Genomic DNA, 14,497 nt, shown 5'->3' on the forward strand with positions numbered 1-14,497 from the left:
ATTCAAAACCTATCCTGAGGGAACTGAATTTAAATAGAGCATTGTCTCATAATCAAGAACAAGTATGTGGCACTTTTTCAAAGAAACACAAACACATACACATACACACACACACACACATACACCAAGATGCAAGTTCTTTGTGCCTCCAGACAAAACAGGGACCGCAGTCTGGTATGGACCTCTGTCTTAGTTAGGGCTTCTGATGCTCCAAGAAAACACCATAACCAAACAACAAGCTGCGGAAAGAAGGCTTCATTCAGCTCACACTTGCTCAGCACAGTGCACCATGGAAGGACGTGAGGACAGGAACTCAGGGCAGGATCCTGGAGGCAGGAGCTGATGCAGAGGCTATAGAGGGAGCTGCTTACTGCCTTGCGGCTCAGAGTTTGCCCATTCTCCTTTCTTCTGGAAAGCAGGACTACAGGCCCAGGAATGGCGCCACTCACCATGGGCTTGACCCTCTCCCATTGATCACTAATTTCAAAAATGCCTTACAATGGGATTTCATGGAGGCATTTCCTCAACTGAGGCTTCTTCCTCTCTGATGACTCTTGAAGAGGAATTTTAACCCAGCAACATGGCTGTTCTGCCAAGGGATAATATACGAAGACCTAAGTCTGTATGATCCTGCTGGAATGCAAACCCACCACACATCTTTAAGACCTCTGGCTAGAATACAAACATGCCCTTAGTACAACCTTTCATCCCAAACAATGAAGGTACAGTTAATTTGTAAAAGGATGTAACCATGTTTCAAATGACATCTAATTGAAGGGCAGAGAAAGACATAAATCAGAGAAAGGTTTGACAGAATGAGTTGATAGGATACACCCACCTCCAGAGTTAGTTTGAGACCAATGCTAGAGAAAACTGATGCCCATCAGCTGTGCTCTGACCTACACGTGTGAGCCATCACACACATGCACATGAATAAAGAAATGGATGAAATTTTTAAATGGCTTAAAACAGGCAAATAAGAAAAGTATATTCTGTAGAAAAAAATCAATTTTTAAAATAATGAAAAAATAAAATTGTTCAAATTCTCCCAAATTGTTCACTTCTCCCAAAACACACCAGCATGATCACCAGTACTGTGAAGACTCAACCAAACACATCCTGTATTAGAAAATTAACTAAAAAGATACTAACACTCAGCTCAGTGAAGTAACCAATTCACAAATTAAATCACTGTTAGTCTTGTCGGTTCGCCTGCTTCCCATTGAATTTGTTTCTGCAGATATGAACTATAGAAAGCATGGGGCTCCATTGGCACGTTCTCAGGATGCATAGCAAGTACTTTAATTACTCTGTACATCCTCCCAGCCCATCCACAGCATCCCTCTTCCTCTAGCATGGGCATTCTTCTATCCTCTATTTAACGCCTTCTAGGTTCCACACAACAGAAAATTCACAACACACTCTTTTGGCTTCTTGACTTATTTTCCAAAACAAGTGTTTTGTGGGGTATTCCTAAGCCACTGTTACAGCTGCTCTGGACTCCGGCCCTTCATTTATTCCTAAATAGCCCTCTAATATCTGAGATTTCACTTCTAAACTAGCTTTTCTAACATTCTTTTTATCTAATATTCAACTTTTCAAGCCAACTGAAGATCATACACTTTGTTACCCATAATATGACAAAATTCCTATACTGCAAAAACCCATCAGCTGCCAAACTCCACATCAAATGACTGTCTCAGCCTCATGTTCACCATTCCACAGCTGTGCTTCTTAAAGTCATGATCAATGTCATAGCTTTAAAATGTAAATATAAACTAAACACTAAGTTAACAATTCAGAATATCCTCAATATCATAAACAATAATACCAAGAACATGCAAATAGTGCTAATGGAAGTGAACATTCTTATACAGGGTAATGAAAATGTTCGAATAAGCGAAGAAACAATATACAGACTATGAGAGAATCTTTACTTGTCCAGCAAGAGTATAATATCGAGAATGTATCAGCAATTTCAGAAGTTAAAGACCAATATCAAATTTTCTAATCAACAAATGGATGAAAGCAGTGAACAGACATATCTCCAAAGAAGAAATACAAAGCTCAAATATTTTAAAACATATTTAATATCCTTAGCCAGCCAGTGTGCACACGCGCACATACTCGAGAAGAATCAAATATCCTTGTGGAAGAGAAGACAAAAAAATTAAAGAGCCAGAAGTAAAAGATTTCACTAAAGTGAAATGGTATTTTCCAGATACAAGGTAACTGCTCAAATAAACTCCCAGTGGTTGTGGGCAGCATGTGCAAGACTCTGACAGCCAAACAGAATCCCAGAATGGATGAAGTCAGTGAGCCCTAGTCTCCCTGCTTAGCTGAGGAGCTGCTGACAATTGAGAACTAATAAGGGAATGAGAGTCAGTTTTCCTTCACAGCAAAACAGCTGCTAGGTCAACCATGATCCAGGAGAAGACCCCAACACAGAGAGAATTTGGTCAACATAGTCCAGACTCCATGCACTTGAAACAAGGAAGGAAGACAGGATGGTGAGTGGATAGGAATGTGGACAAAGAAGGGAGACGGGAGGTATGATTAAAGTGCAGGGCATAAAGTTCATAACCAATCTTCAGCCGTGCCAAGCATATGTTTTGTATATATTGTGCTGGTTTATTTTTGTCGACTTGACACAAACTAGAGTCTGCATGGAAGACAGAACTGAGAATTGCTTCCATCAAATGGGCCTGTGGGCATATCTATGGGCATTCCTTCACTGGTCATCAGTCCACCTATTTTCCATTACAGAGGAAGTATGTCACAGTATGCCTACAGTATGGCCCTAAAAAGTGTTAGGTTGGGGGGGGAAGGGAGAGAGAGAAATACAGACAGACAGACAGACAGAACATGGTCAGACTTTCTGGTCAGCAACATATGACTGTTATTTAAAAGCAAACTAACCACCCTGGATGCATAAAGCCTGCCGTCAATAAAGGCAGTAGGAGACCAAAAGAAAGACAATGAGTCACTGAGAAAAAAGATCTTGAGGAAGTAGTAGAAAAGTGTCGGTAAAATTTCAAGAGTAGGCCATTAAATGGTATACAATCTGCTGAGAGTTCTGAAAGAAAGCATACTAGGAAAGTTAATATGCCAAGTTGGCACTTTAAAATACCTAACCAGCAGCTATGTGAATTATTGAATGAAAAAGAAATACTAGGCACAGAAATTAGCTTTGAGTCTACTGCAGTTGTCAAAGCAAGGATAACGGAGAAAGGATGCCAGCAAGTAATAGGATATAGATCCAAAAGACCTTGTAACTGAGCATAGGAAATTTAAACCAAGGAATGGTAGTCCACACCATTAATTACACCATTCAGGAGGCAGAGGCAGGCAGAACTCTAATTTGAGCCCAGCCTAGTCTAAAGAGCAATTTGCAGGGCAGTCAGAACTACACAAAGAAACCAGATCTCAAAGAAATGAACAAACAAAGAAACAAATATTAAAAAAAAAATGAGGTTAAAAGGAGAAATTACGAAGCACTGTATATTTAAGATAAATACAAGTATCTTGTTATTATTGTTAGGTGATAATATCACAAGTTAAAAATAGCAAACACATAGAGGAAATGTATTATTAGAGAGAAAACTGTTTGCTTTAATTAACATAATTATTGGACACAGTCTACTTATGAAAGAAGAGGTACATTGCTCACAGCTTCAGAGGCTCAAATTGCAAATGACACAGAACAGGAACTAGGATAAAGTGTGACTCTTGGCGCCATCACTTCATGGCCAAGGCATGAAAGCACTGTGTGATGCAAGCACACAATTGGATGGAGAACCAGCAGCTTAGGAGAGGAACTGGCCTTCACCCTTTATCAGGGCCCTTGGCCTCTAAGGAGAACTACAGGGATGAAAGAGTTAAGTAAGCCTAGTGCTGACTTAATTAAATGCCCTCCCAGTATGCTTCATTACCTCCTGGTTTATGCTGGGGACCAAACCTTTTACACCTGAGTCTTTGAAGAAGTGCAGTTATAGCACAACCAACTACATGCTAAGCTTGAGATACCAGGTAGAAATTCAAAAGACATTCATAAATGTACCTGCTCCTTGGATACTGTACTGGCTATTTTTGTGTCAACTTGACACAGCTGAGTTATCACAGAGAAAGGAGCTTCAGTTGAGGAAATGCCTCCATGAGATCCAACTGTAAGGCATTTTCTCAATTAGTGATCAAGGGGGAAAGGCCCCTGTGGGTGGGACCATCCCTGGGCTGGTAGTCTTGGGTTCTATAAGAGAGTAGGCTGAGCAAGCCAGGGGAGGCAAGCCAGTAAAGAACATCCCTCCATGGCCTCTGCATCAGCTCCTGCTCCCTGACCTGTCTGAGTCCAGTCCTGACTTCTTTTGGTGATGAACAGCAGCATGGAAGTGTAAGCCGAATAAACCCTTTCCTCCCCAACTTGCTTCTTGGTCATGATGTTTGTCCAGGAATAGAAACCCTGACTAAGACAGATACTCAACTTCGATACTGTACATTGATTCCTCAGGGCTAACAGACATCATTAGCTTCATTTAATTCTCTCTTGCTTACCCAAGGCTAAGTGAGAACTCTTCTGCAGGCTGATACACCAAATACACAGGAATTATCATACTTCCATATGAATATGCTAATGTGATGTTACCCACCTTAACTGCACTCAACTTGTAAGCTCACAATGGTAAAAACCTTTTCTAACTTACTTTTCATTGCCTTAAATGTATAATTAAATTTAGTAAATATTTTAAGCTCTCACCTTTCTTACTCTCATCTCTAGCCCTCCTTCTCTCTCTCCCTTCCCCCTCCCCTTCTCCACATGACCGTGGCTGGCCTCTCTCCCTCTTTCTACCTTCACTCTTTATCTCTGCCTTTCTACAATAAAGCTCTCAAACCATAAAAAATGAAAAAAGAAAAAAAGTGATAAGCCTACTCCTGCCAAACCCAAACACTGAATACCATTGATGAATATATCAATACCATTGATGACTATATCAATACCATTGATGAAATTTCTCAGCATCCAAGCTCTTTTCTCGTTTTTACAATGAAATCAAATTTCACTACCAGAAAAAAATATAAGTGAAAGTGAACAAACCGAACAAGCAAACTTCTTATAAGAATGACAATAGGAAGGCTTTCTGATAATACAAATCTTGGGACATAAAATACAGACAGAAAGGATTTACTTAGGGACAGTAGAAGAAAAATCGAGTAGATTATAATGAGTATAGTCTGGAAAACTTATTAAATTGACTTGATGATACAAAAACAACATTTTTTTTCCTAAGAAAAAAATGTTCATTTCCTTACTTACAAAAGAACCAGGTAAATCTCCAATCAAATCACAGTAGCCCTGGAGATAAACCAGTGTCTCTTATTAAAGTATACCTTAGGAAAACTGATATCAAAGTGGTCTTTCTCCCTACCCCTCCACCCAAAAAAGAAAAAAATTTTGCTGGAGCAATATTATACTAACAAAATTACACTAAAAGAATGTCAAGAAACACAGTTAAGGTTGAGTTTCTGCTTAATTTCATTGCCTGGGGTAAATGTCTTAGTGCCTCTGTACAAGAAGGCTGATCATTCAATACACTCTATACACTTTCTGGCATCTCTGCTCTTCATTTTTCAAATTTATGCACCTAAATAAAAAATGTCCCTAGAAACTATGATAGCTTCCTGCCTAAAGCAAAGTATTTACATGTGTCCTTACACAGCGATCAGAGCAAAGTTTCTGCTGATATATACAAGATGGTATGGCACTAGAAATCTTTTATGGAGCGAGAGAGTTTTTTGAATGCATGTAACGCATACAACTCATGGCTTTAAAAAGGCAGCTAACCTTGAACAAGGTCTTTTATTTACATGTAAAGCTTGCTATTTAAAAAAAAAAATGTATCGAGTACTTTGTATTCAACTCTACTGATATTCCCTACACATCAACAAAACATAAGTGCAGTCAGTCTCTATTATTCCTGACGTATCTGCCGCTAATACTTGAAAATCAGTACTACATGCATGAAAGTGCAGGTATTAAGAGTAGAATACAATGTTAGCTGAGAGAATGCTCACACTGTATCTAACGGCTATTAACCATTTAATGGCCATTTGGACGTTTAAATAATCTAACCATTTTTCCTGCACCAAACCAAACATCATATTCATTGTTGTAACCCTAGTGAGCTGGTTGTGTTTGGTCAACTTGACATCAACAACAGTCCTCAAGAAACAGATAGCCTCAACTGGGAAATAGCCTCCTTGAGCTTGCCCTATGGGCATGACTGTGTGTTATTTTGGAAATTGATGGCTGATGAAGGAGGGCCCAGCTCACTGTGGCAGTACCACCCCTGTTCAGGTAATTCTGGGTTTTATAAGATAGCAGGCTGAGTTACCAGTGAGAAGTAAGGCAGTGTCCTTCCATGGTCTCTGCTGCAGTTCCTACACTGCTGTCCGGAATAACTTCCCTCAATAAGGAATTTTAGCATATAAGCCAAATGAGCCCTTACGTTTCTGTACTGATTTTGGTCAGTATTTTATCCCAGCAACAGAAATCTAACTAAGACATGTAGCAAGCGGCCAATGGTCTGGAAGGGCTTGGTTGATTCCAATCCTTAGGGCATAAAAAACTTCACAGACATAAAATTCATCAAACCTGAATAAAGTTTGATTTGCAAGTTATGTGTAATCATCAAGTTTACAGGAAAGTACAAATCTCTTCAGGCACTCTTAGGCCCTACTCCATTAACAACTCATAAGGCAGTGCCTAACATAAAGGCTCATAAGGAAATAGCTATATGGGTTGATTATTTGGCAGTATAGTTATTTCTTCATCAATTTGAGAAGCTGGATTTAAGAATTCAACTCTGAATGACTACTTCAAAAGTCAATCATCCAACCAAGAAACTATCTAATACAGATATCTACGTCAGTAAAAAGAGGACAAAACACGGCACCAAAGAAAAGCAAAGGTGAGCAGAGTCAGAATAACTTCTAGACTGAAGCATCTGATGGTGGTAGCACCCCATATCTCTCTGTGCTGCCATGGTTGTAGTGGGACACACTACGCACATCAGCCTATCCCTGAACACCAAGATCTGCCTGCCTCTAGGACCACACATGGCTGCTTAAAACATTTTTAATTTTTTGAGATTATACTATATACATTGTCTCCCCCTTTCTTCTGTCCAATCATTAATTCATTCACTCATTCAAGAAGTATTTCTTGGATTGCTTATAAACAAAGAACCCAGAAACTGTTCTAAACTGTTCTAAACTGACTAAAGTCCCAGGTTTACTCTGGAAGAATAGCTAACACATCATATGTACATGTTTAAACACATGGCATTTCTGATGACAATATAAAGCAAGAAAAGGAGGTAAGGAGGTGGAGCACATTTCCAATAATGAACTGATCTAGCCAGTGCTCATGGAGTGAGGCCGGCTCAAGCTGGCTCAGGCCAGCTCACACAGCCTGAGGGACGTGAGACGGGAGGCAGGAACCAGTAACAAGCCGTCACAAGAGGTAGCGCCCTGCAGCAGCTCACATGCAGGCCTGCAGCAGCTCACACACACACAGGCCTGCAGCAGCTCACACACACACACAGGCCTGCAGCAGCTCACACACACACACAGGCCTGCAGCAGCTCACACACACACAGGCCTGCAGCAGCTCACACACACACACAGGCCTGCAGAGCAAAGCCGTTACTTACTTTCTTGCAATGTTCTGATGCTTTCTCTTCCCACTCTTCTAGTTTTGCCTGATCTATGCAAACATCTAAAATTAGAGTAACAAAAATTAAATTATGTTTCATGTAAACTGTTGATGATTTTATGAAAAAAAAATCACAGAAAACATAATCCATGATAACGTAAAGTGGAGGAAAACAGCACAATATTATAGAGGCTCCTTAATGTGTGATGCCAGTGGAATTCATATTGAACTCTAACCTTTCATCAGGGAAGAGGAAAAGGAACAATGATACAGCGCAACATGGAAAGATTCCCATTATCAATGTTGATTTGGAAAGAAGAGATGGCAAGACCCAAAATCAACCAGGAAAGGTGAGAAACAAAGCTAAAGGAAAAGAAGCAACTGACAAATGTTTCTTTTCCCAACTAGTGTGACCATATATGAATTCAATGAGAAATCATAGCAAAAGGTATGTAATCCAGTATGTGGAGCATTACAGCTTTCATACGTTAACCAATCATCCTGCAAAATAATTGAGATACGTGCTTTCTGATGAAAATTGGGTAATACTTAAGATTTAATTTTAGGCTTCCTTTCATCTAACAAATCTCCTCTCCAGAACTTTGCATTCAGACAAGGCCTCTGATTTAAATGTCACTATGTTAATAGGCACTGGAAATAATATCAACGCCCAATAATAATGAACTAAGTTATAATATACATCCATCTGTCTGATGCTAGGCTTGACAAATTATTCATTTATTTATCATAATGTCCTTTGTGTTCCTTTTAATAAAACCAATATGCAAACGAGTTTAAGGAAACAAGTGTGTAATAAGAGAAAGAGTAAAATGAAATATCGGTTCTATTTCATAAATACAACCTATAACCTTGCTGTTTTGCACTATTCTGCTGGCTATTTTATTTAAAATTAAATGTTACATATTTTAAGGCATTTAAGTAATTTTCCATTATAAAACATTAAAATAAATCTCACCCATCTAGTTCAAATATTTTTACCATTTTACTTGCAAAATTGACTACCTATACATACACAGGGGAGGGGAGGGGAGGGGAGGGGAGGGGAGGGGAGGGGAGGGGAGGGGAGGGGAGGGGAGGGGAGGGGAGGGGAGGGGAGGGGAGGGGATGCTTTGTTTCTAAATGCCACTAAGTCTTGAGGAATTCCTTACTTTCTGGCCATCCTCCAATCCCCTTGCAGAGATTGTAGGTACAAAGGCCTGGCATGTTTTAAAAGCCTTTTTCGATCACTAATTATTTTTCACTGGGTTGTATCAACACATAGTAAATGCTGCTACTTGAGAAGATAACCTGTGGAGTAATATATAAAGGAAGTTTTGGAAGAGTTATAACTAAGATCCATGATGAGGTAGCACTATTAGAGGATCTTTGTTGTTTATGCTAAGTCGGTATCGGCCAGCCCTGATCATTATGAACACTGCAGTTTGCTGAGCCATGAACAACTCCAAAGTATCGACATAACTCTATATACAATATTGAAAGAATTACATAGGTTAATACCCTCAATGACCTTTGAAGAAAGGAAATGATTTAGCATTGAAAAGCTACTATTAAACTAACAGTTCATACAAGCATTCAAAATTCCAATTCTCACTTAATTTGCAAGAATTTCTGATGGTCATTTTCTCTGAAATACATCTTTATTTCATTTTGACTCTTAATAAGTGTTTACTGGGATCCAGAGAGGTGGCTCTGGAGTTGCGAGCACTCGCAAAGGACTCAAACTAGGAAGTGAGTGAATGTGTGCAGTATGCACCAGTGTGTATGTAGATAGATCCACTTTCTTATAACTCTAGTTGTAAACCCAATGCCTGTATATTTCCTCTGTCAGCTCCGGGCAAGAATGAGGTGCACAAATATACATTTGGACAAAACTTTCCTACACATGAAATAAAATGAAAAAAAAAAAAAATCCTAAAAGTGGGCTACACACCTGAAGTCAGCACAGGGGTTTAGTTTATAGGACAGAATGAAAGCTGGAAAGATGCTTAGTGTTGCGGAGCAGCTGCAAGTATCAAACAACAGTTTGCATCTGAGAACGATATCAAAGCTCCCCGTACATGTATGTAGCCCCAACCAGCAGGAGAAGAAAGAAGACTACCGAGGCTTGCTGGCTGCCAGCTGGCCACAAAACGCAAGTTTGCGTTTCAGCAAGAACCTCTGTGCATTTGTCCCTATCCGTACCAGTGCACACAGAACACACTCACAAACATATACACTGCACCACCAGTACACACACAACACACTCACTCACACACATATACACTACACCAACATAGAAATAGGCCAAAAAAAAAAAAGCTAGTTCTGCTTATAATTCAAATAATGATGTCCGCTTTCTCAATGCATTCTGAAATTATCGCATTGTATAGGACAGAAATTTAAAAGGGCATACATATGAATGGATATTCAATAAATTAATATTAGTCAAAAAATTCTCAAATTCCTTCCTCCAGTGTACTGATAAAAAAGTATACAACGACTATCACTAGGGTTTGGTGCAAATATTATGATATCAGGAGTCACCTATTTACAAGCCATTATTTGGAAGCATCAGTTCTAGATACCAATACAGAAAGGTTTGTATGAAGTTATCAACATAGCTTTGACATTTAAGACTTCATGATAGAGGATCAAGTGTTCTCAGGAGATCTCCAGCCAAATGAAGAAAAAGATACCTAGAACTAACCCAACTCAAGGTAGCTCTACTTAAATAACAAAGAAATACTCACCTACAAACTGACTTAAGTCCAAATCTAGTCTTTTTCTGTATGTGAAGTCAGGGTCCGTTCCATCTCTATGTAATACAATCTGTGACACACACTCGTCAATTAATTTGAAATACTGCTCTCTAAAACGAAAGAGAACAAATATATACTCAATAAATACACTCAATTAAAGAGCAGAAATTTACATCAAAAGAATATACTTGATGTAAGGCTGACTCCAAATTTGAAATTATAGTCAGCATAATTCAAGAGCTGGCATAACAGAGCATGGGAAACTCATCTTTCTAATAACATCATGACATATTTTTAATAACGTGTCAGAAAGTACACTGTACACTGATGGTAATTTTCTTATAAAAGTCAGACATTTACTTCATTGATATTCATTTAAAAAGAAAATACGAAGAAGTGAAAGATAACTTAAAGCCACACTTCAGAGCACAGCTACTGAATGGCTAGCAGGAATTCATCTTATTAGTGTAAACCAGCCACAAAAAGTCTTCTCTAGGAATTTCTACTGGAAATTCTCGAGTTGGTGAGTGACAGAGGGAACACCGTTAAAGAAGCAGCTTCAAAAACTGGATGTGCTATCGATACAGTTCAATACATTAGGGAAACAGATACAGAGAATCAAGGGCAAACAATAGAGAGAGGTGGAGAGTGTACAGGAAGAGTGGGGGGAGAGGCGCTGGAAGAAGCTGGAGGGGTCAAGAACACCACAAGAAGACCTACAGGCTCAACTAACCAAGGCTCATGGGGGCTCACAGGGACTGGACCACCAACCAAATAGCATACATGGGCTGGACCTATGCCCACTGCACAGATGTACCAGAAGTGCAGCTCATTCCTCATGTGGGTCCCCTAAAATTTAGAGCAGGGCAATCTCTGACTCTGTTGTCTGCCCTTGGATCCATTTAACATAGCTGCAATGCTTTCTATGGTCTCCCTGGGATGAGATGCCTTTAGTCCTGCTGTCTTAAAATACCAGCATGGGTTGATAACCATGGGGGAACTCCTCTTCTCTGAGGAAAAAGGGATGGAGGAATGGGGGAGGTGGTGTGAGGCAGGGACTGGGGAGAGAGGAAGGAGGGAGGCTGTGATCAGGCTGTAAAGTGAAAAAATAAATTAATGAAAAAAAAAAAACCAATTCAATCTATCTGCATTTGTAACAACTTAGGAATATCTCCTTAACTTAAGGCAATGTGAAGAAAATACAAAAAATAAGTAATAAATTTTGTGTGCAGAGGCCATTCAAGCAGCAGGGTGGTTTATAATAAGGAACCCTACCTCCCCCACTCTTGGGCATTGATTACCTTTCTCAGTGATTTATAAGCAGCTTTTTATTTTTTTTCTCCAAACCATATTCTTCTTATGTGATGGCCCTTCTGGCCACTTCAGCTTTCTTCCCAGTGAACCATATATTAGGACTACTATCTGTGTTCTAAAAACTTACACCTAATGAACCATTTATAATGCTGAATACAATTCCTTCAGCTGAGCCTGTTAACAATAACCCTGAGTTCATGAGGGCTCCAGCATCATTTACCAAGCAGAGGTTGACAGAACCAGCCACGTGATGACCAAGAAATGCATGAGGATTCTTTATACAGATGTTCCGTGTCGTTTTTACATAAATTTAGAGTAGAACTGTAACACTGACTTAACAAGCTACCCTATTATTTTTAATTGACTCAATTAGTAGGTTCAGGTAGCACTTATTAGTGCTTAAATATTTAGTCTCCTTTTTTTTTCTAACAACGATCCAAAAAAATGTCACATTAAACAACCAAACAGGTTGCTGGTCAAGTTGAGAATATTTGTGGGAATTTTAATTTCAATAAAAACTTGATGTGTGGAGTACACCAACACTAAAGAATGTAAAGCTTCGTTTTCATTTGTCTTCTGTATTGTAAGAGGTAGCAGGGAACATTGAGTTAAACCCTCTGCTATCACCCACGGGTGTGCTATCTAAATAAGGTTGTCCTATAAATCCTATATGAATTACCTATGGGAAGACTAACTATCCTCCTCCATCATCTACAAATGAAATTTCTGCAAAGCTAAATTGGCTACATAATAATTTTAGACTTGAAGACTTAACAATGGAAATTCATAACTGTTAAAAGAGGAAACTGATATGAAAACCATTTACTGGGCATATGCTGTGTGCCAAGAATTCAACTCCAATATGGCTCACATGACCATTTTTAATCATTATAGTATAGTCTCTTGGGTACTCATGTCTACCTAGTACCACATTTTGTTCTATGTGAAGTAAACAAAGAACAATTTGCCAAGCTCAGACAGCCAAGATAAAATCAGGTTGAGAAGGCATTTGTATAATTGTCCTGATAGATTAAAAACATTAAACATGCAAATATTAATAAGGTAGATTCAGACAATTTTAACACTACTAAAAGCAATTGTTAATACTGTCTACAACTTATAAAATCCAATCCATCAATGCCATTACTGGTGTATAAGAAACAACCACAAAATATTACACATGATAATAAATTAATAAGCGGTCAATGGTTTCAACTTTTTTCACTTAGTATATATTTTCTTAGTATATATTTCACTTAGTACATAATTTCTCCCTTCCTTTTCCTCTGTCTAAACCCTCCTTTCTCCTTTTAAAATACATGGCCTTTAATTGATTTTACCTGAATGTATGTAAGTAAAAATATATGTGCATACACAGACACACATAGAGACAGACATACACAAGACCCACAAGTAGACTTCTAAATATAACCTGCATGTTACCCACAAGTAACCTACTGGAACTACAAAATACTCCCCCACCTAAGGTTCAAGGATCATTGTGGAAGATGGAGCTGAAAGAGTGTAAGAGCCAGAAGATCTGGAAGATGGCTGGGCGATTGTGTCTCCTAGGAACATCAGAATTTATAACAATGAAGTCTCACCAACATGACTGCCTCAATGAGCTGAACAAGAAAGAGCAACAATCAACATGGTTTCAACTTTCATTCACCGAAGAGGATACAACTGTGAAAATTCTGGAGTTTTAAAAAGCAACAAGAATAGCCTTGAGGCCAGAGCTAAGTAAACTCCTTCCTGAAGGAAACAACATACTCTGTAGATCGCTATCATGAAAGAAAGAAAACTAACATGCTTATCTGCATAAAGTATCAGGTGAATATCACAAGTACTGGTTTTATCAGTTAAACATTAGAATACAGTTTCCCCTTACCTTATAAAACGATCATTTCGAATGAGAAGGAAATGCTGAAGAATAGAAACAAAATGTCCCTCTGCTCGAGTTTCCTTAACTGTGTCCCATACCATGCTGTAAACATCAGATGCTTCAGTGAGCTGATTAAGGACAATATGAATTTATTCAAACCCTATACCAAGCAGCTAGTATAACACAGTATCTGCTTTATGAAGGCTTGGAAGATTTGTATACAAACTGTCTAGTGATGTCTGTTTTTAAAGGGTTATCTAGGAATTGAGTGTAGAGACATCAGAAACTGAAATTTGACTTGAAACTTTTTCACCCTTCCCAATCAACTGTGCTAGAATATACAGTGGGCACACAGCCAACAGCTTGTTGGGAAGACCCACTAAGTTCTAAGGATGTCCTGAGCACCAAAGCAAGTGCATCAGTGGGACGCTACAGTAGAAAATATGATTCTGGTATGGCTCAGAAACAGTCCAGACACTGTATACCCATCAGTTTACAGGAGGCCTCCAAGGTGTTGCATCCATTGTAGAGAAAGGAGGCTTCACTAGGTAGAGATTCTCTCAAATCCAATACTACAAAGAAGACAGGCTACAGCCATATGGACAACAGACTGTACACATAATGTAGCAATCTAGTCTAAGGGACTCACATAACTAATGGCAGCATTCCTTTCCACAAAACAACAAACTTACGCTACTACAATAGTGATACTTTAGTAATACATACACATTTGATTTCATGTTCCTATAGAAGAACTTAAGAGTTTCACAGAGCAAAGTTCATTATTATGGATGAAAGAGTCATTGTACATATCTTGTGACTGGGAGTCCG

General features: G+C 38.9%; 1 protein-coding gene across 1 annotated transcript in view; it reads right to left on the bottom strand.

Moving 5' to 3' along the window:
• The window catches only part of Diaph3 (diaphanous related formin 3), a 475,768-nt gene that overhangs the window by 301,027 nt on the left and 160,244 nt on the right, over positions 1–14,497 (bottom strand). The window contains exons 12-14 of the mRNA XM_029469353.2: positions 13,673–13,789; positions 10,459–10,577; positions 7,707–7,771 (exon numbers count right to left, since the gene is read on the bottom strand). Of these exons, the coding sequence (XP_029325213.1) occupies positions 7,707–7,771; positions 10,459–10,577; positions 13,673–13,789 (301 nt within the window). The remainder of the gene's footprint in view (positions 1–7,706; positions 7,772–10,458; positions 10,578–13,672; positions 13,790–14,497) is intronic.

The sequence above is a fragment of the Mus caroli genome, unplaced genomic scaffold, assembly GCF_978045245.1.
Source record: "Mus caroli unplaced genomic scaffold, Mus_caroli_1 scaffold_12, whole genome shotgun sequence".
Lineage (NCBI taxonomy): Eukaryota > Metazoa > Chordata > Mammalia > Rodentia > Muridae > Mus > Mus caroli.